The sequence below is a fragment of the Miniopterus schreibersii genome (assembly GCF_964146895.1).
Source record: "Miniopterus schreibersii genome assembly, chromosome: 4".
Lineage (NCBI taxonomy): Eukaryota > Metazoa > Chordata > Mammalia > Chiroptera > Miniopteridae > Miniopterus > Miniopterus schreibersii.
In genome coordinates this window covers 85,086,180-85,112,206 of record NC_138105.1, presented here as the reverse complement: position 1 = coordinate 85,112,206, position 26,027 = coordinate 85,086,180, and the positions used below count along the sequence as shown (strand labels likewise).

The window sequence follows — 26,027 nt, the reverse complement described above, 5'->3', positions numbered from 1 at the left end:
AAAACATATATCATATTTCATGATTATGCATTTGAATATTATTTTGATCTTTTGATTACCACCTGAAAAACATTCTGATCTCTGATGAGAACACACTTTATTTTTAAAATCCAGAAATAGATATCAAATCGGTTTTATTTGTATCTCATTTGATTTTCTTTGATTGTTCCTTCTCCCTTAGAGTCTACTAAAGTAACATTTCAAAATTTACCAATAATAATAATAGACCTTCAAAGTTCCTAACCTGAGAGGTCCATAAAGATGTTCTAAATAATGAATTCCTCTAATTTCACAGAAAGTAATTAAATAATTTAAGGTCACTGAGCTCCCAGATATAAGACCAGGATTCGAGTCTTCTAATATGAAATTAGGTGTTTATCCAGTTCTGTTGATGGGCCATTTGCTCTGGGCAGAGCCCCATGTTGAGGTGAACGAAACAGACATGGCTCCTGGCTTGTGCAGCTTAACATTTGGTGGCAGAGACTGACAAGAAAACAAGTAAACAAGCATTGAGGTAGTAGAAGGAGGTCAGGACAGCTTTGGAGAGATGGAGCAAAGGCAAACGGAGGAGAGGGAAGCAGATGCCCTGGCTGTTTTGCTCAGTGGTTAGAACGTCTGCCTGCAGACAGAAGGGTCCCAGGTTTGATTCCAGCCAAGGCCACAGTCCCTCAGTTGCAGGCTCAAGCCACGGCCCGGCTGGGGTGTGTTCAGGAGGCGGCAACCAATTGATGTGTCTCTCACATTCATGTTTCTCTCTCCCTCCTCCCTTCCATTCCCTTCCACTCTCTCTGAAAAGCAATGGAAAAAATATCCTCGGGCGAGGATTTAAAAAAAAAAAAAAGATAGCTTCTCCCAGGTATGGTAAATGTTGCCTATGGAAGTATTAGGTAACAATTTAGGTAATTTTACTAGTTGATTCTGATTGAGATTTAATTGCCGCTACATCCTTTTGATGATTATTATTGTGGAACTCTCCAAGGCTGCTAACTGAATATTCAGTACTTTACAGAGAAGAAAGTTGATCTCTGCTATAGAATCCTTCCGACAGGCAGGCAAATAAAAATACAGGCCAGTGGAAAGAGATGAAAGTAAAACTTGTCTTTTGGAACTCTCTAGTCAGGTTTGAACCTCCTTTCTCTCCCTCTTTCCCGCTCTCCCTCTCCCTGGTGTTACAACAAACCCAGCATTTCTCATGTTACAGCCAGATCTCAAAAATCTGATTTTTTTTTTTTTTTTATATGACCAGTTTAGGAATCTTGTTTTGAAGTTCTCTAACATTCTGTAATGTTCTAGGAGCAATAGGACCCAAAGGCTTCAGTGTCTTGGAAGTGTCTAACCAGATGTATGTGTTTGGGGTGTGAGCTAGGGGATATATTCCAGAAAAATTTAAACATAGTTATAAATCTCAACTCCAGGTTGTCAGACATTAGAATTGGGAGGGGCCTCAGAGATCCACTAATCCATCTCACTCTTTGAACAGATGAGGAAACTGAGACTCAGAGAGGCCAAGCTCACAAAGCTGCCGGGTGGCAGCTCTCCGGTTAAACCCAGAACTGCCTTCTTCTAGGATCTGAGGACCCCTCAAGAGCACTTTCTGGACTTGGCTGGGTAGCTCAGTTGATTAGAGTTTCATCCCGATTTGCCAAGGTTAGTGGTTCCATCCCCTGTCAGGGCACATGCAAGAATCAATCAATGAATACACAAATAAGTGGAACAGCAAATCAATGTTTCTCTCTGTCTCTCCCCGTCCCCTCCCTTCCTCTCTCTGAAATCAATTTTTAAAAAATGTCTGCACTTGGCAAGTGAACAATACATGTGTGCACTTGACAGCGATGCTCTGGGTGTTAGAAAGCAGGAAGTAGTGAGAAATAATGTTACGTGAGAGCAGCTAGATGAAGATGGGCCTTGGAAGTCAGGTAGCAAAATTTGATCAGTACCCAGACAAATTTGTTCAGCCAGGGAATATATACATTATATAAATACCTGGAATACTGAAAAAAATATCAGTACCTCTGCAAGGAGAGATGAGGAAAAATATGAACAAGTTGTACAAAATGTAATTAATTTGTGAGCAAGCATTCAGTGTTTATTGAGTGCTTGCATTGTGCCAGCAATCAGGCAGGGAAAAGTAACTAAGAAGTGGTCCTTTATTGGCCAAGTAAAGTATAATACACCTATACCATGTGGCAGCCTGCAGCCATTAAAAAGAATGTGGTATTACTTATGGGTACGAGGTGAAACAATCTCCACGTTTGAGTGTTAAGTCAAAAAGGCAGGGAGCAGAACTAGTACCTCTGTATGCTGTTTCGAAAGAAGACAGACATATATATATATATATGTGTGTGTACTTACATAAACAACCTCTGGGCAGAGAGAAAAAACACTGGGGTGGAGGGGAGTGAAAAAAGGCTAACTTTTTCCTGGTCACTCTTTTGCCCCTTCTGTATTTCGTATCAGATGCACATATTGCCTGTTCAGAAGTAACATTTAGAAATTTCAAAATAAAATTTCAAAATAAAAACTCAGCTCTTTTTCAAAGGTGCTCACCAGTTCATGTCCTGGCTCCTGGATCCTAAGTTCACCTGTTTCAATCAACACGTAACCTTCACCTACACAGGTGTCCCTTTCTACACTCACTAGTATTAGCTGGCGCACCTCTTCCCCTTGCCTGCCTCTGCAGCAATAGAAGCAATAAAAGAAGAGAGGTCCTCTGGTTCATGTAACCTTTTTATCTACTTGGACTGCCTGCCTTCTGCTTTCCATGTCTCTTATTGAACCTGCCTCCTATGGGATGGTGGCATTTTTTTAAGTTGAGGAAGACAGAGGAAGTTTTTAAAAAGAAGGAAAAAAGCCCAGAGTTTGGCCAAATGCGCTCTTTCAAGCTCCTCCTTGAACTGCCTATTTCCTCCGGGCTTTAAGGAAGTGGCCTTTGGCTAGAAGAGCATTTTTGTCTCCATTCCACCCAGACCCATACTTTTTTTCTCTTGTCACGTGCCTGGCTCAGGCCAGTGGGCTGCTGTGTAACTTGATCTCCGTGGCCAGCCTCCTGACCCACTCCAGTAACAAAACAGGGTTAGGCGACAGCCAGCTACCAAGGTTGGGGCTGAAGGGGAAGTAAAAGTAGCCTTGAGCTGTGGCCGGACCTTGGAGGAGCTGGGAAGCAGCCACCGCAGAGGTGAGTGGGAAGCGCTGGGGAGGGAAGCTCTTAGGCAGCGTCAGGGCCAGCCCGAGTTCCTGTAGAGAGCAGGCAAGCCCTGGGCCCTGTGGCTCTGCTGGAGCGTCACCCAGTGCACCAAAGGGTCATGGGTTCGCTGGTCAGGGTATATACACCTAGGCTGCAGGTCCTGTCCCTGTCCGTTGGGGAGGCAACCAATCGACGCTTCTCTCCATTCCATATCAACATAGCCTCGGGGGAGGGTTAAAAAAAAAAAAAAAGGCAAAGTATGTTCTCACCTCTGCCACCTGCATCTGAACAGTGTGCCCCAGACTGTTTTCTTCCTTCCATCCTTCCCCCCTTCTTTCTTAAATAAACAATTTTTAGATTGAGGGAAGAGTGGTTTATAACATTAAGTTTCAGGTGTGCAACATTATAATTCAGCATCTGCATATACTACATCGTGCTCACCACCAAAGTCTAGCTTCCACCCGTCACCATGCACTTGACCCCCCTTTACCCGTTTTGCCCTCCTTCCACCCCCTTCCCCTCTGGTAAGCACCAGTCTGTTCTCTGCCTCTGTAAGTTTGCTTTTTGTGTATTTTGTTGTTGTTTGCTCATTTGTTTTTATATCCCACATATGAGTGAAATCATATGGTGTTTGTCTTTTTCCATATGACTGATTTCACTTAGTTGAATACTTTCAAGGTCCATCCATCAATGGCAGTAATAGTCCATTGTATATATACCACACTTTATCTTTAGTTGTTGATGGACACTTGGGTTATTTCCATATCTGTAAAAAAAAATTTTTTTAATTTATTGATTTTAGGGAGAGAGCAGAGAAGGGAGAGAGAGAGACAGACAGAGAGACAACGATTTGCTGTCCCACTTATTTATGCATTCACTGGTTGATCCTTGTATGTGCCCTGACCCGGGATGGAACCCACAACCTTGGCGTATAGGGACAATTCTCTAACCAACTGAGCTACCTGCCAGGGCCATTTTCATATTTTGACTATTGTAAATAATGCTGCAATGAACATAGGTTTGATATATCTTTTCAAATTAGTGTTTAATTTTCTTTGGATAAATACCCAGAAGAGAAATAGCTGGGTCTTATTATACTTTGAGGAATCTTCATACTGTTTTCCATAGTGGCTGCACCAATTTACAATCCCACAAACAGTATACAAGGGTTCTCTTTTCTCTGCATCCTCGCCAACATTTGTTATTTCTTGTCTTTTTGATTATAGCCATTCTAACAGGTGCGAGGTAATATCTCATTGTGATTTTGATTTGCATTTCCCTAATAATTAGCGATGTTGAACATCTTTTCATGTGCCTGTTGGCCAGCTGTATGTCTTCTTGGAAAAAATGCCTATTCAGATCCCTTGCCCATTTTTTGACTGGGTTTATTTTTTGTTGTTGAGATATTTGAGTTCTTTATTTTGGATATTAACTGCTGATTCGGTATATGATTTGCAAATATATTTCCCACTCTGTAGGTTGCCTTTTCATTTTGTTGATGGCTTCCTTTGCTGTACAGAAGCTTTTTAGTTTGATGGAGTCCCATTTGTTTACTTTTGCTTTTGTTTCCCCTGCTTTTGGAATTAAATTCACAAAAGCATCACAAAGACTGATGTCCAGAAACTTAGCATTTATGTTTTCTTCTATGTATTTTATGGTTTCAGGTTTTACATTCAAGTCTTTAATCCATCTTGAGTTAATTTTTTAGTATAGTTGAAAGATAGTTGTCTAGCTTCATTCTTTTGCATGTGGCTGCTGGGACATTTTCTTAGTGTACAGAGTACCCTGCACGTGTCACTAATGTCTGCATCCTCTGCCTCTATTTATACCATCTACCTTCTCTTAGTCTTGTTTTGGTAGCAACTGACAGATAACTCTATCATATGGATTTGGGTTTGGCTTCAAAACCATGTGTAGGAGAAACTCCCAAGTGAGAACTCAAAAGAGGAAAATCTAACTGGAAGAGACTGGCAGGAAGCAACTGTGGTCGAATTGCTTCTCTCTAACCTGCCAGAGTCACTTAGAAGGGATGGGGCCGGTGACAACAGTTTTAAAATTGTAAAGGCCCAGGATAGATGTGTGGGCAGGAGCTGGACAACCATGTCAAAGCTGTTTTGATGCAACATACCGAGATTCATCAACAATGGCTCCGGTTTTAGAACGGCCAGTGGCCTTGTAGTATCTTTGGCAGGTACTACCCATTTGTGCTATTCCAAAAACACATGTAGCCAGGCAGAGTATTTAGGAAGCCTGGCTTTTGCCAGAAACTGTGTGGAGTCAGGACAAGTCAGTTCTATTATCTGGGCTTCACAAAGGTTACCGGTTGAGGGGAGTATAGTCAGTGTGTAAGGTGGCTGTGAACAGTAGGCCCGGGAGTTTTTGGGTCCTATCCAGGCCTTTGGGGCTTATGGCAAGCAAGGCAAGATAGACAAGATACCGACTTGTGGGCTGCCTCAGTTTCTTTCCAGCTAAATGTCTCTGGTGGGGATAGACTCAATTCAATTTGGTAAAACAGAAATGCTCTGAGCGGCAACATCTGACCTTAGGAAAATCGTTAGTACAGGGAAAGGTGCTGAGATGTTCAGTAGCAAATGCTGGACACGTTCTGAGGGCAAAGAAAAATGCGCTTTATTCATTTCCCCTTCTTTTATTTGTTCAACAAATACTTCCTGAGTGTCTGCTACAGGCTAGGCTTGTGTTTGGTGCTGTGGACATGGTAAACAAAATAGGCTTCCAGCCTCCAGGGCACGCAGTTAGTGGGGCTGTAACCTCAAGGAGAGAGCATGACTAAACTGTCCCAAGGGAGTTGTTTTTGTCTCCTAAGTTTAACCTTTCCCTTCATGCATTTCATCTTCTTGAAAGAATATCTTTTTCCTTAAAAGCCCCACTTAGGCACAGACCCTGGTCATAGTGGCTCCTGAAAACCCTCTTTACCAGAGGCTTTAAGCTGTGTAATTGCATTCAGGTCTGTCTCGGCCCCGCAGGCAGATGCCTCAGCTTTTCTAAGATACGAACAGCCTGCAGTACTAGGAGTTCCGGTCCTCACATCAGCAGCCCTCACCCTGTGTCGTTTCCCTCTGATGAAATAGAATTTGTGCCACTCCAAAACCACATGTAGCCCTAGGCAGAGTGTTAGGAAGCCTGCATTTTGCCAGAAACTGTGTGGAATTCGGAACAAGTCAGTTCTGCTCTCTCCTTAGCTATAAAATGGCAAAGGTAGACCAGATGATCCACAAGGTCTTTTTTTGTTTGTTTGTTTTTTCCCCTCCCCCCTTCTTTTCTCTCCTCTAAAAGCAAATAATTATTATAATTTCACAAGATGTTTACAAAAAACCTTGCACATTCACATAAAGATAACAAATCTTAATACCTATAAAATGGCAACATTCTATATCAGGAACCTAGAATCTGAAAGAATTGAGATGTGGACAAATGAAACTTTAAACTCTGTCTACTTCTGCCACCCTCACCCCATTCCACTGTCCTGTATTCAGATCCCTGAGGTCATGAACATCAGCTGTAGCCTTGCTGTGTGATTTACCTAAATTGGGGGATTCTGCAGTAAAAAGCTTGCACAGTCAGAATCATCTGCTTCTGAAGGAACTACACTAAAAAGTACCTAATTTGGATAATCTCACAATACACATCAAATTCCCTTTAAGGGGGCATCAATTCATTGTTGTAAAATATCAGAATACTTACTTTTAGTGCATTTCATTTCTCCTCCATGAATGCATTCTCATCATAAATTCTATTTCATAATCTCCTCCTATGTACTTAGAGAAATATGTTCTATTTTTCCTTTGGTATTAAAGACACTCACACAATATCTAATCCACTATTCTGGCTAATGGAGGCTGATCTCATTCCTTTGTATCCCTTTACAGTCCCGATGCCCACTCCGCAGCCACTCACATCGGCACATTCTATACTTCTTTGCAGACTCAGTTGATAAAATGAGCACTGAATTCAAGTTCTTCCACCACATAACTGTAATTTGCAGTTGAAGACTGAGTATCTCTAGGCCTCCATTTCTTCAGATGGAAAATGGGGCCATTAGAACGGATGAGCTTAGGACAACTTCTAGTTCTTAGATGAGAGACTTCAAAGGGTAGAGAAAAAGTCAGAGGACGCACAATAAAAATGTGATGATTGTGGTACCTTAACATACTAAATGTTTAATAACTATTGGTAATTTTGTTGGCCAAAATTTCTAACTTGAGCCCTGCCATTGGCAAACAATGTTAAGGAACTCCTCTGGGTGAAGGTGCATCCTCCCGCTGTGAGGTCTCCCCCAGAATCTTTCTGACGGTTCACGTAGAACCAAAAACACGTCTGCACACGGGTGGGGAGGTACAGAAAACAAGCTGCTTCAGCATAAAATATTCAGCTGAATGATAGGATTGAGTAGCTCAGGAGAGTCCTGCAACCTAGATAAGGTTCTTGGGAGGTAGCACGTGGGCTATTGGCTTAGCCAAGGAACAAATGGCAGGTTAGGAAATACTTCTAATGATATCAGATGTCAACAGATAATTGGCTGAGGCTCCTGCAGCCGAATGGGCCTTTCACCAAGAGAAAATAAAGAGTCATTTTCCCTTTGGCCAGAAGGTTTACGTGCAGCAGAGGGTTCCAAGGTCAAATTTATATATCAGCCCCTAAATCACTCGGTCTCAGCAACAGGCAGTTTTCATAACATGGACGTGATGGGTATCAGCACCCGGCCTTGTGAAACCAACCAGAGCCGCCTCCTCCCAGGGTCAAGGTCTTTTGTACTTGCATCATTCTAGTCTCTCTTAGGTTTTGTTCTTAATTTTGTTATTATTTTTATTTTTTTTTATTTTTTATTTTTAAATATTTTTTTTATATCTTTATTGATTTCAGAGAGAGGAAGAGAGAGAGACAGAAACATCAATGATGAGAGAGTCATTAACCGAGTCCACAACCCAGGCATGTGCCCCGATTGGGAATCGAACCCTGATTGCCTCGATCCTAGGTTGACGCTCAACCTCTGAGCCACGCCCGGCCAGGCTGTTCTTAATTTTAATATCTGGTTCTGTTTATTTATACTTTATCCCCAGCGTCCATTTCAAAAGAATTTGAGGTAGCTCCTGATAAAAGGATATACACAACAGATTAGCTGCAAATAAATAAAAACTGATTGGAAACCACCAGGCACTCAGGAACTACCTTTCCTACTGCTTTGACAGGCGTGGAAAGGGTGTGATCTGTAGAGGAAAGAACCAGGTGCTTTCCTGCTATTGCTTTGCTTTCGGATCCTGTAAAATTGTCAACAAAACAATAGAGGAGGAGGTGGGGAAGGAGAAGAAAACTAGGCACTGGCTCTTCCTTTTTTCTAACCCTTACCCGAGGACATTTTTTCCCCCATGGCTTTTCATAGAGAGCAGAAGGGAGAGGGAGAGAAACATCGACATCAGAGAAACACACCGATCGGTTGCCTCCATGTCGTGCCCTTGGCTGGGATCGAACCCGGGACCCTTCAGTCCTCAGGCAAAGGCTCTAACCACTGAGCAAAACTGGCCAGGGGAGGGGCCCTGCTTCTTAATCATCATAGTTCCCTTCAGCAATCTAATGAAAGCCGTGGATCCTTCCTCCCTGAAAAATGACCACGGGGAAACTGGCATCCAATTTCAAGGGAGACAAAGACTTCTCAAAGCCCTTCAGGAATTGAAGTTAATCTGATTAAGAGTAAAACGAGAGCAAATTAGGACTCGTCAGTAAAATGTTTCCTCTGAATGGGCACTGAATTCATTTAAAAATGTTTCAATGTTTCCGTCATTTTCTGAGTAGGTAAAATATACTCTTGGCACAGAATTCAAAACAGTAAAAAAGGGCACATGGTAAAGAGATAGCCTCGTTTCTGCCCCGTCCCTCAGCTGCCCAGTTCGCCTCACCAGAAGCCACCACTGTAACCAGTTTCACAGGTTTTCTTCCAGTAATAGTCTAATATTATATGTATCATTTTATGCATAAACAGCATACAAATACACACATGCACAGCTGCATATGTTCCACACCCTGCTTTTTTCACTTGATAGCTTCTGAAGAGTACAGGCAAAGCTGCCTTATTTCGTTACTGGCTGCAGAAGGTTGCATTATTGGATGTACTCTTAACTTATTTACCCAGTCCTCTCTTGATGGAATTTAAGTTGTTTCCAATCTTTAGCCATTAAAAACAATTTCACAATGAACATCCTTGTACACATATCATTTTTTTATGTGCAGGATTATATAATAGAAAAAAACCCCAAGGGGTATAATTTAGCACTAAATCTAAAACTCTGAGCTTACTGGCAGCCAAAGCAAAATGGGTGATGGTGGTCCCTGGCCGGGTAGCTCAGTTGGTTAGAGTGTCATCCCAATACGCAAAGGTGAAGGGTTCGATCCTGGATCAGGGCACATACAAGAAGCAACCAATGAATAAATAAGTGGAACAACAATTAGATGTTTCTCTCTCTCCCTCTCTCTCTCTCTAAAAAAGGGGGTGGGGGGGTGGAGGGAGACAGACTGCCTATTTCTTTTTTGCATTGCACAAGAAAGCATACTACTTCTTCCAAAGAGAAAAACTTAAGTGCACTAATTTCTCCATAGGAATTTATCATCTGTATCCCATTAAAAGTGCACTGCTTCTTTTGGGGAGTAAGGAATAATCTTCAATGGCAGTTTTTATATTCATGTGGCAGATTCTACATCTATCTTGCTTAAAAAAAAACCCAAACATATGGTCTAACTAAAACTCAGCATTCCTTGGACAGGCTAAACTGCAGTCTGGGAGGGGAAGGCTCCGTTCTGAGGTTGGAGACCATGTATCCCAGAGCACAGAGAAAGCCTGCGCACTGGCCTCCTTTGTGGGTGTGCCAGATCTCCTGCCCTGCTCGGTGTTTTCTCAGCTCTGGCCCAGACCTCTAGCCCAGAACTTTCTACATGGATTTTGGACTTCTAGATGGAGCTTCTCATTTATCATTGCATCTCCAGGGCTCCTTGCACAGAGTTAAGTTTTTCATAAATAATCTCAGGATTGAATGAGTTTCTAAAAGGTCAAAGATCATATCTTATTTGTTTCACAAGCTCTTGGCAAAGACAGTGGTAATAAGACTCTGGGAAAAGGCTAGGAGTGAGACTTTGACTTGTAAGTGAAGTTCCCATGGCATGGCATAGCAAAAAAGAGTCCTGGAGCCTGGCCGGGCGTGGCTCAGCAGTGGAGCATCCACCTAGGATCCAGGAGGTCGGGGTTCGATTCCCAGTCAGAGTACATGCCCGGGTTGCGGGCTCAGTCCCCAGTAGGGGGCGTGCAGGAGGCAGCCAATCAATGACTCTCTCATCACTGATGTTTCTATTTCTCTCTCTCCCTCTCCCTTCCTCACTCTGGAATAAAGACATATTAAAGAGAAAAAAAAAGTCCTGAAAGCTTAAAAGACAAGCCCCTCAGCTTCCTTCCCAAACAGGATGCTTATCTCAACAGGGTCACCAGAGCCTTTCGCTCTTCTCAACCACCTCCAAGGAGGGAAATCCCTGGTGGTGTGATGGTTCTACCTGTCTGCAGGTGGCAGTTGCAGATATTTAGCTCTCCGTGTCTCCCAACTGGCGGTGTTTCCTTTCATCTTTGCTTCCTTGTTATTAAGACCCTTGACAGGCTTATCCCCAAAGGTACCTAGCACCACTGCCTTCCTCATGCGTAACGATCCATGCTTTGGGGGACTCCAGGCAGCAGGCAAACTGCAGGATTGACAGTGACCTGCCTCATCCCAGAATCCTGTCACTGTGCGAAGGGTGGCTTCTCTGAACTCTGGGACAATGTGTGCCAGACTCAGGATCGGGCCAACTGGAAATGCTCTGGACAGTGAAGGAGCAGAAAATCGTGATTTAAAGGAGAATGCTTTGGAATCCTTTTAAACCCAGATTTTCAAGTAACACTGTTGTCCCAGATGTGGGGCAGGAGTGTTTTCCATCCATTGGGGCTGAGGCTGCCCATCCTGAAATGCTTGCTCAGCTATCCTCTGGAAGCCTCAGGTGGCACAGACTATGACTCTACATCACCCCAACAACCAAGCACGCAGAGGAGCCTGACTACCGCCCTGTGTCAGAGCAGAGACTGAGCGCCTGCAGCTTCACTCTGTTACTTCTCTTTGCTTGGTTTTCATGGGAACTCCCAGTGAGGCAGAATCCCACACCTACAGACCACTACAGATCAGATCGCCCTGCTGGCAGGAGCCGAGGAGGGAGTGGGGATGGCAAAAAGCAGGCCCAGGGCGGGCTGGGTTAGGGGAGGGGGAGGGGTGGCTATAGAATGGCGGAAATCCATTCCTGGCCTCCAGGTGGGAGTTGGGCCAATAGGCCAAACATTTGGGTTCCTTTTCTTAAATCAGATGCTACCTCCCTGATCTGATCCAATGTCCCAGCACTTCTCCCTGGCAGGCTTCTTCTCTGAGCTGACTGCACCCCTCCTGCTGTGATGTGATTCACATGGAGATGGTGAGCATCTCCTGTCACCTCTGCCTGTCACCTCCTGCTGTCCCAACTTTATAAATCACCATTCTTTCTTCCTTCTTTAGGCCTAAGTAACCTATAAGAAATGTGGATCCAGGGAAGCAGCATTTCCTAAGGTCGTAGCTGGTAAACGTGCACTTAGAATTATAAAACCAAGTACAGTCATCAAACACAAAAGAACAAAATGTCCTTAGAAATATAGGAAACTGGGCCCGGATCCTGGCTTTGCCGTCTGTAAACTCTGAGAGGTCACCTAGCCTCCTTTGTCTAGGTTCCTTCATCCTGGTCACATGGCAGGTCCAGGTGATCTATCATGCTTCTCTTCGGCCAGGTGATGACACTTTTCAACAGGGACAGTAATAAATCTTGGCAAGGCCCTGGCTGGGGGGAGCGTCGTCTTGTGCACCAAAAGGTGGTGGGTTCAATCCCCAGTCGGAGCGTGCAGGGGACGCAGCCAGTCGATGTTTCTCTTTCTCTCACATCTCTCTCTCTCTCTCCCCCCCTTCTTCTCTCTCTAAAATCAATAGAAACATATCCTCGGGCAAGGATTAAAATGATAGTAATAATAAGTGTTGGTGAGGATGGAGGGAAGTTGGATCCCTCAGACATTTCTGTTGGGAATGTAAGATGGTGCAACCACTTGGAAAACAGTTTGGCAGTTCCTCAGAAGGTGAACTATAGTTACTATATGACCCAGCAGTTCCTCTCCTAGGCATATATCCAGGAGGAATGTAAAAATAGATCCAAAAATTGTATACGTGAATACTAATAGCATTTTTCATAATAGTCACAAGGTGACAGCAATCCAAGGTGATTGCCCCAGTGTAGGAACCCCTGAACCAAAGCCTCTGCTCAATTCATCCACTGCACATGCGCTAAGCACCTGCTGTGTGGAGGCCCAGGAAGGATCCGCAGAGAGCCCGTCCTCCTGGCACTTACCGCCACCCAGCAGAGATCACATGAGTGAGAGACACTCGAGTTATTCCCATTTTATAGCTAAGGGAACCGCGGCTCAGAGAGGATAACTTGACCAAGGTCACAAGGACTAGTAAGTGATAGCTACAACTGAAATGTGACCTTGAGATGTGACCTTGAGAAAGGTATCCGGTTTCAAGGTTCACTGTCCTAATGATTTCTATATATAAATATACCTATTGTTTGAATCACGTTGAACCGTTTCCAGAATGCTTCAGTTTTAGTCAGTGTGGCAAATCCAGTCCATGTGTGGTAACCTGACTTCACAGAGGCTCAGGAAGCTGTCCAAGTGAGTCAGAGGCAGAGCCCTGGCGTCAGCCCTGTCTCCTAGGGCCATAGGTCATTGGCAGTGAGGGGACAGTTAGTTCAGAGGACAGAGATTTCTTCTGTATGAGAGAGTCATGCTGAGGCAGAGAGTGAAGCTCTTCAAAAAGAAGGATTTGGGCCCTGGCTGGGAACTCAGCTGGTTAGCACGTCTTCCTGATATGCAAAGGTTGTGGGTTTGATCTCCGGTCAGGGCACATAGAAGAAGCATCCAATGAATGCATAAATAAGTGGAACAACAAATCGATGTTTCTTTCTCTCTCTCTAATCAGTTTCTCTCTCCAAAAAAAATCAGTACACTAAAATAATAATAAATAAATAAAAAGGATTTGTCTCATCTCTGAGAAAGCCTATTCCAGGCAGACAAAGTCCCATTGCCAAGCCCCTGATTCATATTACTCATGCCCAGAGCAAGTTTTCTTAACTCCCCAGGTGATTTTAATGAGTAGCCAGCATTAAAAATCGCTGCTAGCCATTCCCCTTGGCTCTCCCCGTTCCCTACTTGCTTGGCTGTGTGTGAAATGACATCCAGACTCACCTGTACTTTCTTATTCCAGATGAAGGGAGAAGCTGGAAGTCGACTCCACGATGCGAGGCCAAAGCAGGTAAATGCCAGCTCCCCACCCACCGCACTGGTGGGAGCACAGCCAGTGACTCTTCCCATCTGGGTGACTGCCGCGTATCTGACGTCTCCCCCAAGGTTTAGGGGAAACTGACACGTTGGTGATGTGCTCGTTTCAGTAGCTGAGCCAAGAGCACCTGACTCCAAGCCGCCTTGTAAGCAAAGCCCCCTTACCTGCACTTGGGTGCAGCCAGCCCGAAAGCTACCCTACCACTGTCTGCTGGCCCTTAGAGTGCCCCATGCCTCAGGCCTTCAGAACCACCCCTCTCTAGAGCTGCTTTGGGGAAGAGAGAGGCCCACTGGGGACTGGAAACGGGGGCTGGGAGCCAGCTCCTGACCCCAGCTAACTTCTGCACTGCACCACTGCATGCCCCCGCCCTCCACAGAGGTCCATGTTCTGTTTATAGTCCCTTCACTTGGGCTGCTGGAGAGAGAAATCACCTCAATCCCTGAAAAAACATCTAACCCTAAATGTGAGGCTGAGGTTTTTAATTTGACTTAGCTTGATTTGATTAAACGCAAATGAAAAATTCCTAGTGAGTCTAGAAAAGCTCATGAGCAGGGCCCTCTGAGTCCTAGAAAACGGATAATTGCAAAAGCCCAAGATAACCTGTGTGACGAGCCAGGGGCTGACCTCGGAGTGAACGGCCTGTGTAAAAGAGCAAGTTCCTCTGATCCTGTGGATCCAGCCCTCACGGAGGGAGAGGGAGAGAGAAAAGCTCATTTCCAGAGCTCAAGGCCCCGATGAGCACTAGCCTTTCAACAACTGTTCACTGGCCGTGGAAAATGACCTGCTGCTTTTTGGTCATTTGATCAAAGGTGGGACAGGTAAGCCGAGAAGAAATGATTCAGTGCAGACTCAGGTTGCTCTGAATGGGTCAATCAAAACAATCTGCTCCTTCAGGTCTCTGGGTGAAAATGGAGCGTCCTATTCAATCCACTCCTCCCCCACCACACCCCCTGACCCTTGGTGTCTGGCGCAGTTCACTGAACTGCAGATAAGCCCCAGGCACACGGGGCCCAGCACCTGCAGGTCTCCTCCAGGAAAGAATCTGAGCTGACTCCATCTGGGCTTGGAAACATGGGATGTAAGGGATGTTTGTAATTCCTGTCCACGGCACAAGAAAACTGGTGACTCACCTGGCAGCCAGTGTTTTCCCTCCCCAAGGCTGGGACCTTCATGTGTGAGCAGCAGGCTTGCAGTGATCTCTGCTTTAGGCTCTTGGAGGACATGGAAGCTCCTCCCAGGGGTTGCCAGTGGTCTGCTCTTTGCCCCTAGAACTGCTCAGCGTCTGTGCAGCTGGCAACCTTGGCTAGTCTTGCTGGAAGGCAGAGGGATCCTTGAAAGTCAGAACATATGTTCATTTACTCGTTTCTTCAAGGGCAAGAGGGTCACGGGGATGGGAAAACAGGCCTGGCCCGTGAGCACAGTGAAGTCCCCGTGCCCTCACTAAGGATTCTGCAGGGCCTTCTGTGATGCTGGCTTAGCCTTGGAATTAGCTGGGGAACTTTTAAAAACCCAGAGGCCCAGCCTCCACCCCAGAGGCTCTTACATAATTGGGTTGGGGAGGGGCCAGTACATCTGAATTTTAAAAAAGCTCCCAGGTGATTCCAATGCCTACATAATGTGCATTGCTGTTCAACAAGAGGACTGGTGACAAAACCCCACAGCTGTTGGAAGGCTCGCCTGCCTTTCTCTGGGTGACGGAATTGCCTGCCAGTTTCCCTCGAGTCAGGTTGGTTCCCTTCCCTCCCTGAACCCTGAGCTCTAATTTCCATAAACACACCCATCTGCAGCGCAGAGCTCTTGATAAGGATGAGCCTCCCGTAGAAACGGGGGAAAGGTCCGCAAAGCTGGCGTGGTTGAGATCCCAATCATATATCACGCCTGCCAGGCTTCAGCAGTGAGCTGCGTGGGAAGGCAGGCTTGCTGGGGCCTGACACTGCCTTATCCCCCCCAGGAGGGACACATCTGGGGCTCCATGAGGAAGACAGCTTTCATCCTGGGCTCTGGCCTTCTCTTGCTTGTGGCCTTCTGGAACTCAGTCACATGGTGAGTCTGTTGGACCTGAGGGCATTGTGGTGGGGGTCTGGGTAGAGCGCCCACCAGTCCCCACCCAGAAACCTGAGTGATTTTTCTTCCAAGGCATCTTCAGAGATTTTGGGGTGCTTCTGGCTACTTCTGGCAAACCCAGTGGGAGAGGCTGCTGTTCACATTCGAAGGGAAGGAGTGGACCCTCTTTGTGATAGGTGAGGTTCCTGGATCACTGGCATTGGGGGTTTGGGTACACGACTATGGCGTAATTCTTTTACTTTTATCTTGCTCAGCTCATTACTACAAGGAGTAAGGACTTAAAGTTTAAGACAGTGCTCAACTTATGGGCAATTTGGAATGGATGTCTAAGCATATCTAACCAAAGAAGTTGAGAAATAGAGACCTCCCTGCCCCCCGAAAATAGAAAAATGAAGAAAGAAATCGTTTGCGTGAAAATGAAGGCAGGTTTAGAACAATACTCCTGCTTCTAGATGTCAGGCCTACAAGTGCAGACAGCTGCTCAATGTCATGTGAGGCTGTGTCCTTGTACTTGGTGCCATCTAGCTCTTGGGGCTGGACAGCAAGAGGTCACTCAAATATTTACTGACAGTGTGAATGGCTGGAAACAAGCCTGAGAAAACATCATGGGAGAAAATAGCCATTTCAACTATAACAGCATTGTCTACATAACGAATGTCCCCATCCACTCAAATAAGACTTATGAACGTGACTCTGTGCCAGACTTACATGGAAGAGAGATATTGAAGACGAAGCGCTGGTCTCCCCCAGCAAAAACCTATGTCCCAGTCTAGAAGGGGAGATAAAAAAGTGTCAGTTGTCACAAAGCAAAAGTACAAATAAAATGCCCCTTGTTTTCAGCCGGATGGATAACTCTGAAAACGGGCTGAATGAGTATGACTGGTTCAAAGGGATCTTAAGCAGTCATCGAAAAGAACAGTGTGGATTGCAAATGTCTATGGGGAAAGTGGTGGGGAAACATTTTACATATTTCTGTTACAATGATGAGAAGTGTTAAAAAAAGGGGTTAAAAAAAAGCCTGGGAAAGGTTGAGTTTGACCAAATCAAACAGGTTTCTTTGCTGCAGGAATTCTCAGAGCCTTGAGCACACTAGTCTTGACCGTGACCCTCCAGGACAGTAGGTGTGAAGGCTGTTTAACCAACACGCCCCTTGAGGGATGAGTTTCCCACTTTGGGAAACGATGATGGGACGGGTGCCTGGGTGGCACTGCTCAGTCAGCAGGGCACCAGGGATTAGGTCCCCGACTCCTAGTCCAGTGCGCATTGTGAGCCATACCGTACCCTACTTCCTTTCCTTCTCCCTTCCTTGGAAATTCAAAGGGTTCAAATGTCAGCCTGAGTTGATTTATATTTTAGTGTACATACTTTTTTTTTTTAAATCTTTAACCACTTAGAAGGTTGTTGTCCCTGTATTACAACTAAGAAAATGAAAATAAGACACTCCTTAAGTGACCTGTCCAAGCTCCCCTCGGCTAGTTTGTCACCCAGGACTAAAGGTAGATCCCCTGGCTTCAAGCACCAAGACCTTCCTGACAAGGGACTGTCTACAATGCCACCTGGGTCACCATCAGTTGTGTAGTGAATTCATGTACTTTCTGTGAGAACCTGAAGTCACCCTGATTGTTCCCTTCTGCTTCCCAACCTCAGGTGCCACCTACCTGCCCACTCTGTCATTCTGGACCTTCAATGGGCTTCTCCTAGTGGTTGACACAACTGGGAAACCTAACTTCATCTCCCGCTACCGGATTCAGGTCGGCAAGAATGAACCGGTAAGAGTGGTCGCAGCTCCTCCCAGTCAAAGCCCAGAAAGCAGGCGCTAAAGCCCCACTCTCAACATTCTCACCACTGGCCTGGGAGAGACCGGGGCCAGGCTGAGCCAAGGCTCCCTCATGGTGCATGAGGCTCCCTCAAGTTAGAAGTTTAGAAAGAAGTATTTCGGCCCAAACCTTAGAGCCAGCCAGTGAAGACTACTGTTGTGGTCTTGTGATTGCCAGCCCCACACTGTCCCTGCCTGTGTCTCCCCACAGCACTGGGGTTAGCATTTTAGGGACAGAAGTGATCAGCTCAGCCTGGCACTGGGTGAGTCCTGGAGATGTCAGGAAGCTCCACCCTTTGCCACAGGCACAGGATGAGCAATGGCTGGAAGATGAACCACGGATACCAGCTGTCGTGAGGGAGGGAGTGAGCTGTGGAAACAATGGCCGACCCAACTATGCTAGATGGGTAGTGTGGATTCCGAATGTGTGGGTTGTGGTGGTTTTTCAAGCAGGTCTTCTTTCCCAATTATTCAGTTCAACCCACAGTGCTTAGTTTATCCATGACAAATAAGCAAGGCCCAGCCCCTGCCCACGAGAAACTCCCGGCGCAGGTGGGACAAAGGCCAGCACACACCCACTCACACAGCGCCGGGAGAGCCCCACTGCTCCCTGAGCCCAGCTCACCACCTCCAGGAGCCTTTTCCTATCCAACAAGGAAGAAGATGATTCTCCAACCCAGGTCCTCCACCCCAATCACACCCTGGCTTCTTTCCCAGAGAAGACAATCCTCTTTGAGGGATCGGCCCAGGTACCTGGGTGAATCACCTCAGCTCTTGGGCATTCTGCCCGAGCCCTGCGCTCCAGAAGGAAAAATGGCTGGAAAAGAGTGCCTTTGACCCGGACTTTTGGAAAGCCCCTTCCTGAACCAGAGCTGTTGGCCTGGCTCACAGTTCCCCTCACTTGGGACAAGAGCAGCCAGCCAGGGGGTTTCCCCAGGTCCAGCTTGGTAGGCGTGGACTGGAGCCTAAGTGTCAAAGCCAGTGTTTGGCCATTGAGAGCCGTGTCCATCATGGGGGTCTCCTTACCAGGTACCATTGATGAGATGCTGACATCTGCCAGGCCACGTGCTGTAGTAACCTTCGTGGTTCAGATGAGAAAACGGAGGTTCTGAGATGTGACATGGGCAGGCCATGATTCTCACTCAAGCTTTCTGAAGCCCGGGTTCATGTTGCTAAACACAAGGCCGCATCAACTCTCAAGAATATCACCTAACCTGGCAACACTCCACAGCCTACAATGACTGCAGAGCCACACAGGGAAGGTGTCGCATTTTGCAGAAGCAGAGGTTCAGAGAGGAGCAGCGACCAGCTCAAGGTCAGAGTGTTCCCAGGGAACAGAGCCAGGGCTAGTCTCACCTGACTCCAGGTCCAGTGCTCCTACACTGTGTGCATCCTCAGGTAGACACACAAGAAAGAAGGAAGCCCTGGAGGCCATTTAGTCTTCGGCCAATTCCAGAAAGGCCTGATCCCTCACCTAGGACATCAGAAACAGATCCTCAGGTGGCGCCTGAGCACTGGAGGCATTCATGAGGTCCGTCCCTGGCCGGTTGACTCTCCCACTCTCCTGGATAGCTAGTTCCCACCTCTCCTCTTTCCTCAAATCCCCAACGCCTCCTCCCGATCCTGCACTTCCAGCACATGCCCCGCCTCCCCGCCCGATGCAGCAGGCGGGCTCTCCTCGCCCCCTACAGGGGCACCACAGCCCAGGACCTCGTGTTGGCTCCAGGAAATTGTTCCAGCAATTCCCCCTTCTCTTTCAGTGTATCTTTTTTTCCTTCCTGTCCTAGATTACTCCTCTCTGGATTATTATCAACATGCTATAATTTTTTCCATCTTAAAACCAAACCAGCCCTGGCTGGTGTGACTCTGTTGGGGCATCGTCTGGTACACCGAGAGGTCATGGGTTTGATCCCCGGTCAGGGCCCATACCCAGGCTGCTGTTTCTATCCCTGCTTGGGGTGCATACGGGAGGCAACCGATCAATGTTTCTCTCTCACATCAATGTGATTTTTTTCTCTCTCCTTTCCTCTCTCTCTAAAATCAATAAAAATATATCCTCGAGTGAGGATTAAAAAACGAAAAAACAAGCAAAACAAAACCCAAACCAAACAAAAACCCTTGACCCAGTCTCCCATGCTCCCTACCACTCATATTTCTGCTCTCCTTTGCAGCAAGGCTCTTTGTCTGCAGTTTCCAGTTCCTCTCTGTCCACTTTTTCCTCCCCAATATTTTGTAATTATGAACAATTGTAAACATATATACAAAAGTTGAAAAAGCAGTACACTCATTTACACATCACCTAGATTCCCCAATTTTAAACATTTTACATTTACTTCATCAATGTATAAAAATGTAAATCTCTATATCTCTATAATTCTTTTGCTTAAGCATTTGAAAGTTCCAGACTTCAAAATCCAGACTTCCAAATTTCACCCTGGATCTTTCAGCCTGCATCTCCTAAAATAATCACAAAATCATCATCTCTTGGTGACACAGTACCTGGAAAGGCTGGAGGAAGGGGAAGGCTTAGTCTGAGGACCACCATGAAGCCAGGCTCACCTTGGGGAAGAAACCCCTACAGCTTGCAGAGGGAGCGCGGGGAGAAATCCCTTCCGACCAATCCTAAGCCAGTTCCTCAGACCCCAGGAAGTCACCCGTGGTTATGGGGCTATTCTTGGGACTCCCAGTGCTCCCATGAAGGGAATGGCCGGGGGGTTACTGATTCTTGGGAAAATGCTGGCTGTGAGAACGAGGAAACTGGGTCACAGGAAGTTAATCAGGAGGCCGGACAGGCAGCTCCCTGGCTCACCTCCTTCTGCACTCTGGGCCTAGTCCTGTGAGGCTGGACCACAAGAGGTGGAGGGCCTTCATCTCTGCGTCTGATCACGGTCAAGTTTCTCTGGCTGAGGAGGGGCTAGAAGGCTGAATGACGATGTCAATCGGAGAGCTGAGCTTCTCCAAGCAACCTGGAGGCTCCCCCAAGGCCTGTCCAGAGAAACAGGACTGTGGTGATAGCTGCAGAACCAGGAAGGTGAAGGCAGGTTCAGGCAGACTGAAGGCTGCTGGGAGGCGAGTTTCCTAAGGCAGGGGCATTACCACATGGTTCAGCCCCAGGGCTGGGCGGCAGGCAGGGGCTGCCACCTACAGCCAGGCATCACTCCTGGCAGGTCACCGTGGAGCCTAGTTTCTAGAAGGAGAAGACAACTTTCCACATGGTCATCCATCTCCCTGTTTCCTTCCCTTGGCAGGTGGACCCTGTGAAACTACGCCAGTCCGTGCGCACAGTTCTGTTCAACCAGTTCCTGATCTCTCTCCCCATTGTGGTCTTCCTCTATCCCACCCTCAAGTTGTGGAGAGACCCCTGCCGCCGAGAGCTGCCCACCTTCCACTGGGTCCTCCTGGAGCTGGCGGTCTTCACTCTGATCGAGGAGGTCATGTTCTACTACTCACACCGGTGAGTGGGGCCCTGCCTGAGCACAGCCGGCCCCTCACTCTCTCCTGCCTACGAGGAACCATGGCCTCGGGATTGCAGGCCAGCACCACCTGGCCTCAAAAGCCTCCCACAAGGCTGGCGTGGCTCAGCGGTTGAGCATCGACTTGGGATCCAGGAGGTCTCAGTTCAATTCCCAGTCAGGGCACATGCCCAGGTTGTGGGCTCCATCCTGAGCAGGAGGCGTGCAGGAGGCATCCAATCAGTGACTCTCTCATCATTGATGTTTCTCTCTCTCCCTCTCCCTGAAATCAATGAAGATATATATTTTAAAAAGCCTCCCACATAGTAGTAAACAGGAGACACCTCTGTTCCACAACTGACAATGAGGACAACTGAGACTGTCCAGAAAAGAGTGAGCCTCTCCATTCGTGTGTGCAGCGGGGCCTCTCCCATTCATTTCCTTAGTGATCTTTCTGGGCATCATCCCCACTTTATAGCTAATACAATTGAGGTGAACAGAGGCAAAGTAACCCACCCCCAGTAAGAGGTGGGGTGAGAGCTCCAGGCAGGTCTGTGTGTTTTCAAGCTTGCTCCACAGATGTAACCTCTGGTCCCTACCTTTGGTTTCTCCTGGTCTGGTGGGAAAAGAAGGGAGATTGGAAGATTATTAACTATTTTCTATTTTCCAGGCTCCTTCACCACCCAGCATTCTACAAGAAAATCCATAAGAAACACCACGAGTGGACGGCTCCCATTGGTGTGATCTCTCTCTATGCCCACCCTATTGAGCACGTGGTGAGTAGACGCAAGGGGCACAGGCCCAGCCACCTTCCCTAGGGTCTCCCCAGAGAATCAGACCACACTGGCCCTTTCCTTCCCATTAAACAGCTACCACTTGTTGACTTAGCATGTGCCAGGCTATGCTAGATGCCCAACATAATCTTCCCAAGAACCCTTTTAATCCTCATTTTACTAACGAGGAAGTTGATGCTCAAACCATTAACATTGTCCCAAGCTACAAAGGTGAGCGATTCCAGCAAACCAAGGTCCTGACACTCTTTCATCTTCTCCAGACCTGAGTCAAGGAAGTATTTCCTAGTACCACCGTGGGGCAAAGGGGACACCCAACTGAGTCCTCTCCATCTCCCTGGGACCCACCTCCCAACAGCCGTCCCTTTGCAGGTCTCCAACATGCTGCCGGCGATGGTGGGCCCCATAGTCATGGGCTCCCACTTGTCCTCCATCGTCGTGTGGTTCTCCCTGACCCTCATTGTCACCACCATCTCCCACTGTGGCTACCACCTACCCTTCCTGCCTTCACCCGAGTTCCACGACTATCACCATCTCAAGTAAGGCTCCCCTTCCCACCGTGGGTCCCTACGCAGTAAGCTCCCCCTTTATTCCTGGAGCGTCTGCTAGCAGACACTGCTGTCTGTTTAAATGTGGGGCTAGTGGAGGGAGGTCTGGGGGTGGGGAAAATAATGACCATGCTGGATCCCAGACCACCTTGCTCTTTCCTTCTTTCTTACTCTGGATCTTCCTGCAACAGGGTTTTTAAACTTTATTTAGGTCCTGGACCCTTTGAGTACCCAATATAAGCTATGGGCACTGTCAGAAAATGTATATATACATAGAAGTCCTGCATGCAGTTCAAGGGGACTTGTGCACCAAAAGACTCTAGGCTTTCTCAAGTGTGGTCTGGGAACCTCCTGCACCGGAATCACCTGAGATGTGCTTTGCCAAAATGCACACTCTTGGGTTCCACTCCAAATATGCTGAATCAGTGTCTGGGGGCAGGGAGCAGGGCCTGGAAATCTGCATTTAATAGGTGTTCCAGGGGATTCTGATTCAGGTGGTCCCCTGAACCTACCTGAACAAGCCGAGTTCTGCCACAGGTTCTGACTTGTGTGCATCGCAATCACAATGAGAAGTTTTCAAAGGAAACTTGCAGGTTTCCAGTCTGGAGTGGCCCCAAATGTGTGCCACATCTCCCCTGGGTACTCTGATGCAGGTGGTCAGCATGGTGGGGAGCAGGAGGGTTTAGAAATGGGTGAGGCTGGCACAAATGAATTGGAGGTCAGCACAGGGGCCTCCAGCACCCTCCTCTCTCCCTCCTCCAGGTTCAACCAGTGCTATGGGGTGCTGGGGGTGCTGGACCACCTCCATGGGACGGACACCGTGTTTAAGCAGACCAAGGCCTACGAGAGACACATCCTCCTGTTAGGCTTCACTCCACTCTCCGAGAGCATCCCCGATCCCCCGAAGATGGAGTGAGAGGGCCTGAGTTCCATCCTGGCTGTCCCCTCAGCAGCGGACTGTTAAGGTGGCCCGAGGCCTCCTGACCGCACCTAAGGACTTACTTCTTCAGCCATGCATTCTCTTAACGCACTCTTAATGGTAGCACCAGAAGGGCAGGGGGAAGTCTGGCTTCTAGGAAATGCAGGGCCAAGGATGGGGTCAAGGTTCCCCGACTGCCCCTGGGGACCAGGAGTTAGCTTAAGAGGGACAAGAAACAGCTCCCAGAATGGCTAGTCCCCACGGTCCTCTGTGTAAAAGGGAAGGGGGACCCCAGATGACCCCCGTGTGAGCAAGATGTAGAGAATCATAAAGGGGGGCAGCCTCCCTGGAGGCTACATGGCTCCATAGAGCTGCCCTGGGGGGGGGGGGGGGACCAGAAGGGAGCACTTGAGCCCTTTCCTGTCCCCAAAACTTATCATACCCTACTCAGGCTAGGGCCCGGACACCTGGCAATAGTTGTAGGGGTAAAGTCCCCATCATCCCTCCCAAACACAGAGTCAGTGACAAAGGCCCCCTTTTATCTCTGACCCACTGCAAATAAACATCAGCTATCTCTGAAAAGAAAAATACCATTGAAGCTCCTCCCTGGATTACAGCTGAGACACCACAGAGATGCAGATCAAACGCCAGTACCTTCAGCCACACGTGGGAACCAAAGGCCAAACCCCATGGACCTGCTAAACTGGGGGCTCCTTAATCCACAGAGGGAAGGGTCAAAGTTGCTGCCTTTTGGGGACACTTGAATGAAGCCCCTAATTACCCTCTCTGAAGCAGGACAGGAGGCTAGAACCCTCTCCCTCCAAAGAGAAGGCAAGAAAAACATGCCTGAACAAGGGGCAAAATCCTCGCCCCCCCCCCCCACAAAGATTAACCAGTTGTAGCAGTGATGCCTTTTCAGATTAAATCTTACCAGGAACCTTATTAAAACCAAACCACTGCTTGGGTTGAAGCAAGCCCCACCCTGGCTTTCCCTCAGCAGCCACTGACATTGCCAGGGACCCTGTGGCTCCCAAGAACCACGTGAAGACCACTCTGATTTGAGAGGCCACCATTATCAGTTACTAAATTCTTACCCATACCTGGGTCTATTCCTGAACTTTTGGTTCCTGTATGTCAAGGTAACTACCCACGGTAGCTTTATAAAATACTTTGACATATGATATAGCCAAGTCTCCAGGCAGAACCATCAAAAAGGACTTCTTCCCGTCAGCCCTAGCGACCCAGAGAACCTGCCCACTCGGCCAACTAAGCCCTAGCCAGGCAGAGTCCTCCCAGGCCTTGCAAAGCCCCACCCGCCTCTGCAGTTGGTGCATCTGGCCCCTCCCTAAGATGACCTGAACCCTTAACCTGAAGTACAACTTCTGATGCACTGACGCTCTAAGTTATCACAGCCGCTGGCCTGCACCCACAACCTGTTCCTATAACTAAACGTTTGGACAGTAGCCCACCTTCAGTATACTAAGAAGGGTAGGAAGTGAGGAACATGAAGAAAGAGGAAGAATGGAAACATTTTGTTCCCTTTAAGATCTTGAGATTTTGAAGTTGTAACAGGGCACCTAGGGGGACAAGTGGCTGTCCTCCACTCACTGCTTTTGGCAGGAAAGTGGTTGGGCCCTGGCAGAGGGGCCCAGCCCTATCCTCTTCTGCATCAAACAGAAGGGCCCTATGGTTGGTAAACAAGGCTCAAGAAAAGGCAGGTCTCTAAATTTGCAGCAAAAAATGTGAATGTGAAAGGAGGAAGCATGGAAAATAAACTGTTTTTTTAATTCCATTAGCTACTTCAGTTTTTTCTCTCCACTGCACAGCTCTTTCCAACACATGGTCATGTGGATTCTGGGTGCAATCAAAACAATCAGTGGCCTTTCACAACCATTCCTAACAGGCTGTTGGGGTGAGGCTGAATGAACTGTCTTCCTGTCCAGGTCAGTCTGCAGAAGCCCTGGCCACTATTGTCATTGCCTACTCTTTGGCCTATGGAGGCCACTGCAGGTGTTAAAGCACCTGCCCACCTGACAAACCATGGAATTCTCTGGAAAACTAGGCACTGGCAACAGCTGCCAGATGAATAAATAAAGCCACAGCTCATTTTTAGTTTTGTAATTACACATCTAGGCCAGACTGGCATTCAGAATGTTACTATGCCAGGCCAGCCAACTGGCCTCAGGGGTTTGGGGAAAAGCAACCAACAGCCCAGAAGCCAGTCATGACGGGGTTTGGGGGGGAGAGGGGTGCTCCTCCCTAGCATCCTCAGGGATCACTGGCTGACATGGATTCCTTAAGGCCAGTGTTGAACTTTGTACCCCAGCAGGGCAATCTGTTCAGTGAGGGGCAGTGCCAACCCTCCTGTGAGAAATCACAGCAACCTCCATCTTCCTGGCTGTCTGTCCACAATGCCAGGCCTCAGCCAGTGCAGGAAACCCTGGAATTCCAGCTGTTGGACTGGAGTCTGTTGTATGGCACTGGCTATAGCTCCCACATTTTAAAAAATATATATCTTTATTGACTTCAGAGAGAGGAAAGGAGAGATGGAAACATCAGTGATGAGTCATTGATCAGTTGCCTCCTGCACGCCCCCTGCTGGAGATGGAGCCCAAAACCGGGGCATGTGCCCTGACCAGGAATCAAACCCTGATCGCCTGGATCCTAGGTGGATGCTCGACCACTGAGCCACAGCCGGCCCGGCTAGCTCCCACATCTTAATACACAGGGTGAACACGAATTCAAGGATGGCAGCTCTCATGACCACTGAGGAACTCACACAGGTACACTAGTGGCCTTGGAAGCTACGGAGCCCCT

General features: G+C 47.5%; 1 protein-coding gene across 3 annotated transcripts in view; it reads left to right on the top strand.

Moving 5' to 3' along the window:
* Positions 1-25,316, top strand: part of FAXDC2 (fatty acid hydroxylase domain containing 2) — a 28,345-nt gene extending 3,029 nt beyond the window's left edge. For 2 of the 3 annotated variants that reach the window (XM_081136234.1, XM_081136235.1), the window contains exons 2-9: positions 13,546-13,593; positions 15,572-15,663; positions 15,757-15,860; positions 17,332-17,453; positions 20,749-20,954; positions 21,623-21,728; positions 22,116-22,282; positions 23,054-25,002. In XM_081136234.1, the coding sequence (XP_080992360.1) occupies positions 13,546-13,593; positions 15,572-15,663; positions 15,757-15,860; positions 17,332-17,453; positions 20,749-20,954; positions 21,623-21,728; positions 22,116-22,282; positions 23,054-23,207 (999 nt within the window). In that variant the 3' untranslated portion in view covers positions 23,208-25,002. Of the gene's footprint in view, positions 1-2,871; positions 3,176-13,545; positions 13,594-15,571; positions 15,664-15,756; positions 15,861-17,331; positions 17,454-20,748; positions 20,955-21,622; positions 21,729-22,115; positions 22,283-23,053 lie in introns of those variants that run through there. The other variant, XM_081136233.1, reaches the window with a different exon arrangement.
* Positions 25,317-26,027: the final 711 nt, after the last annotated feature.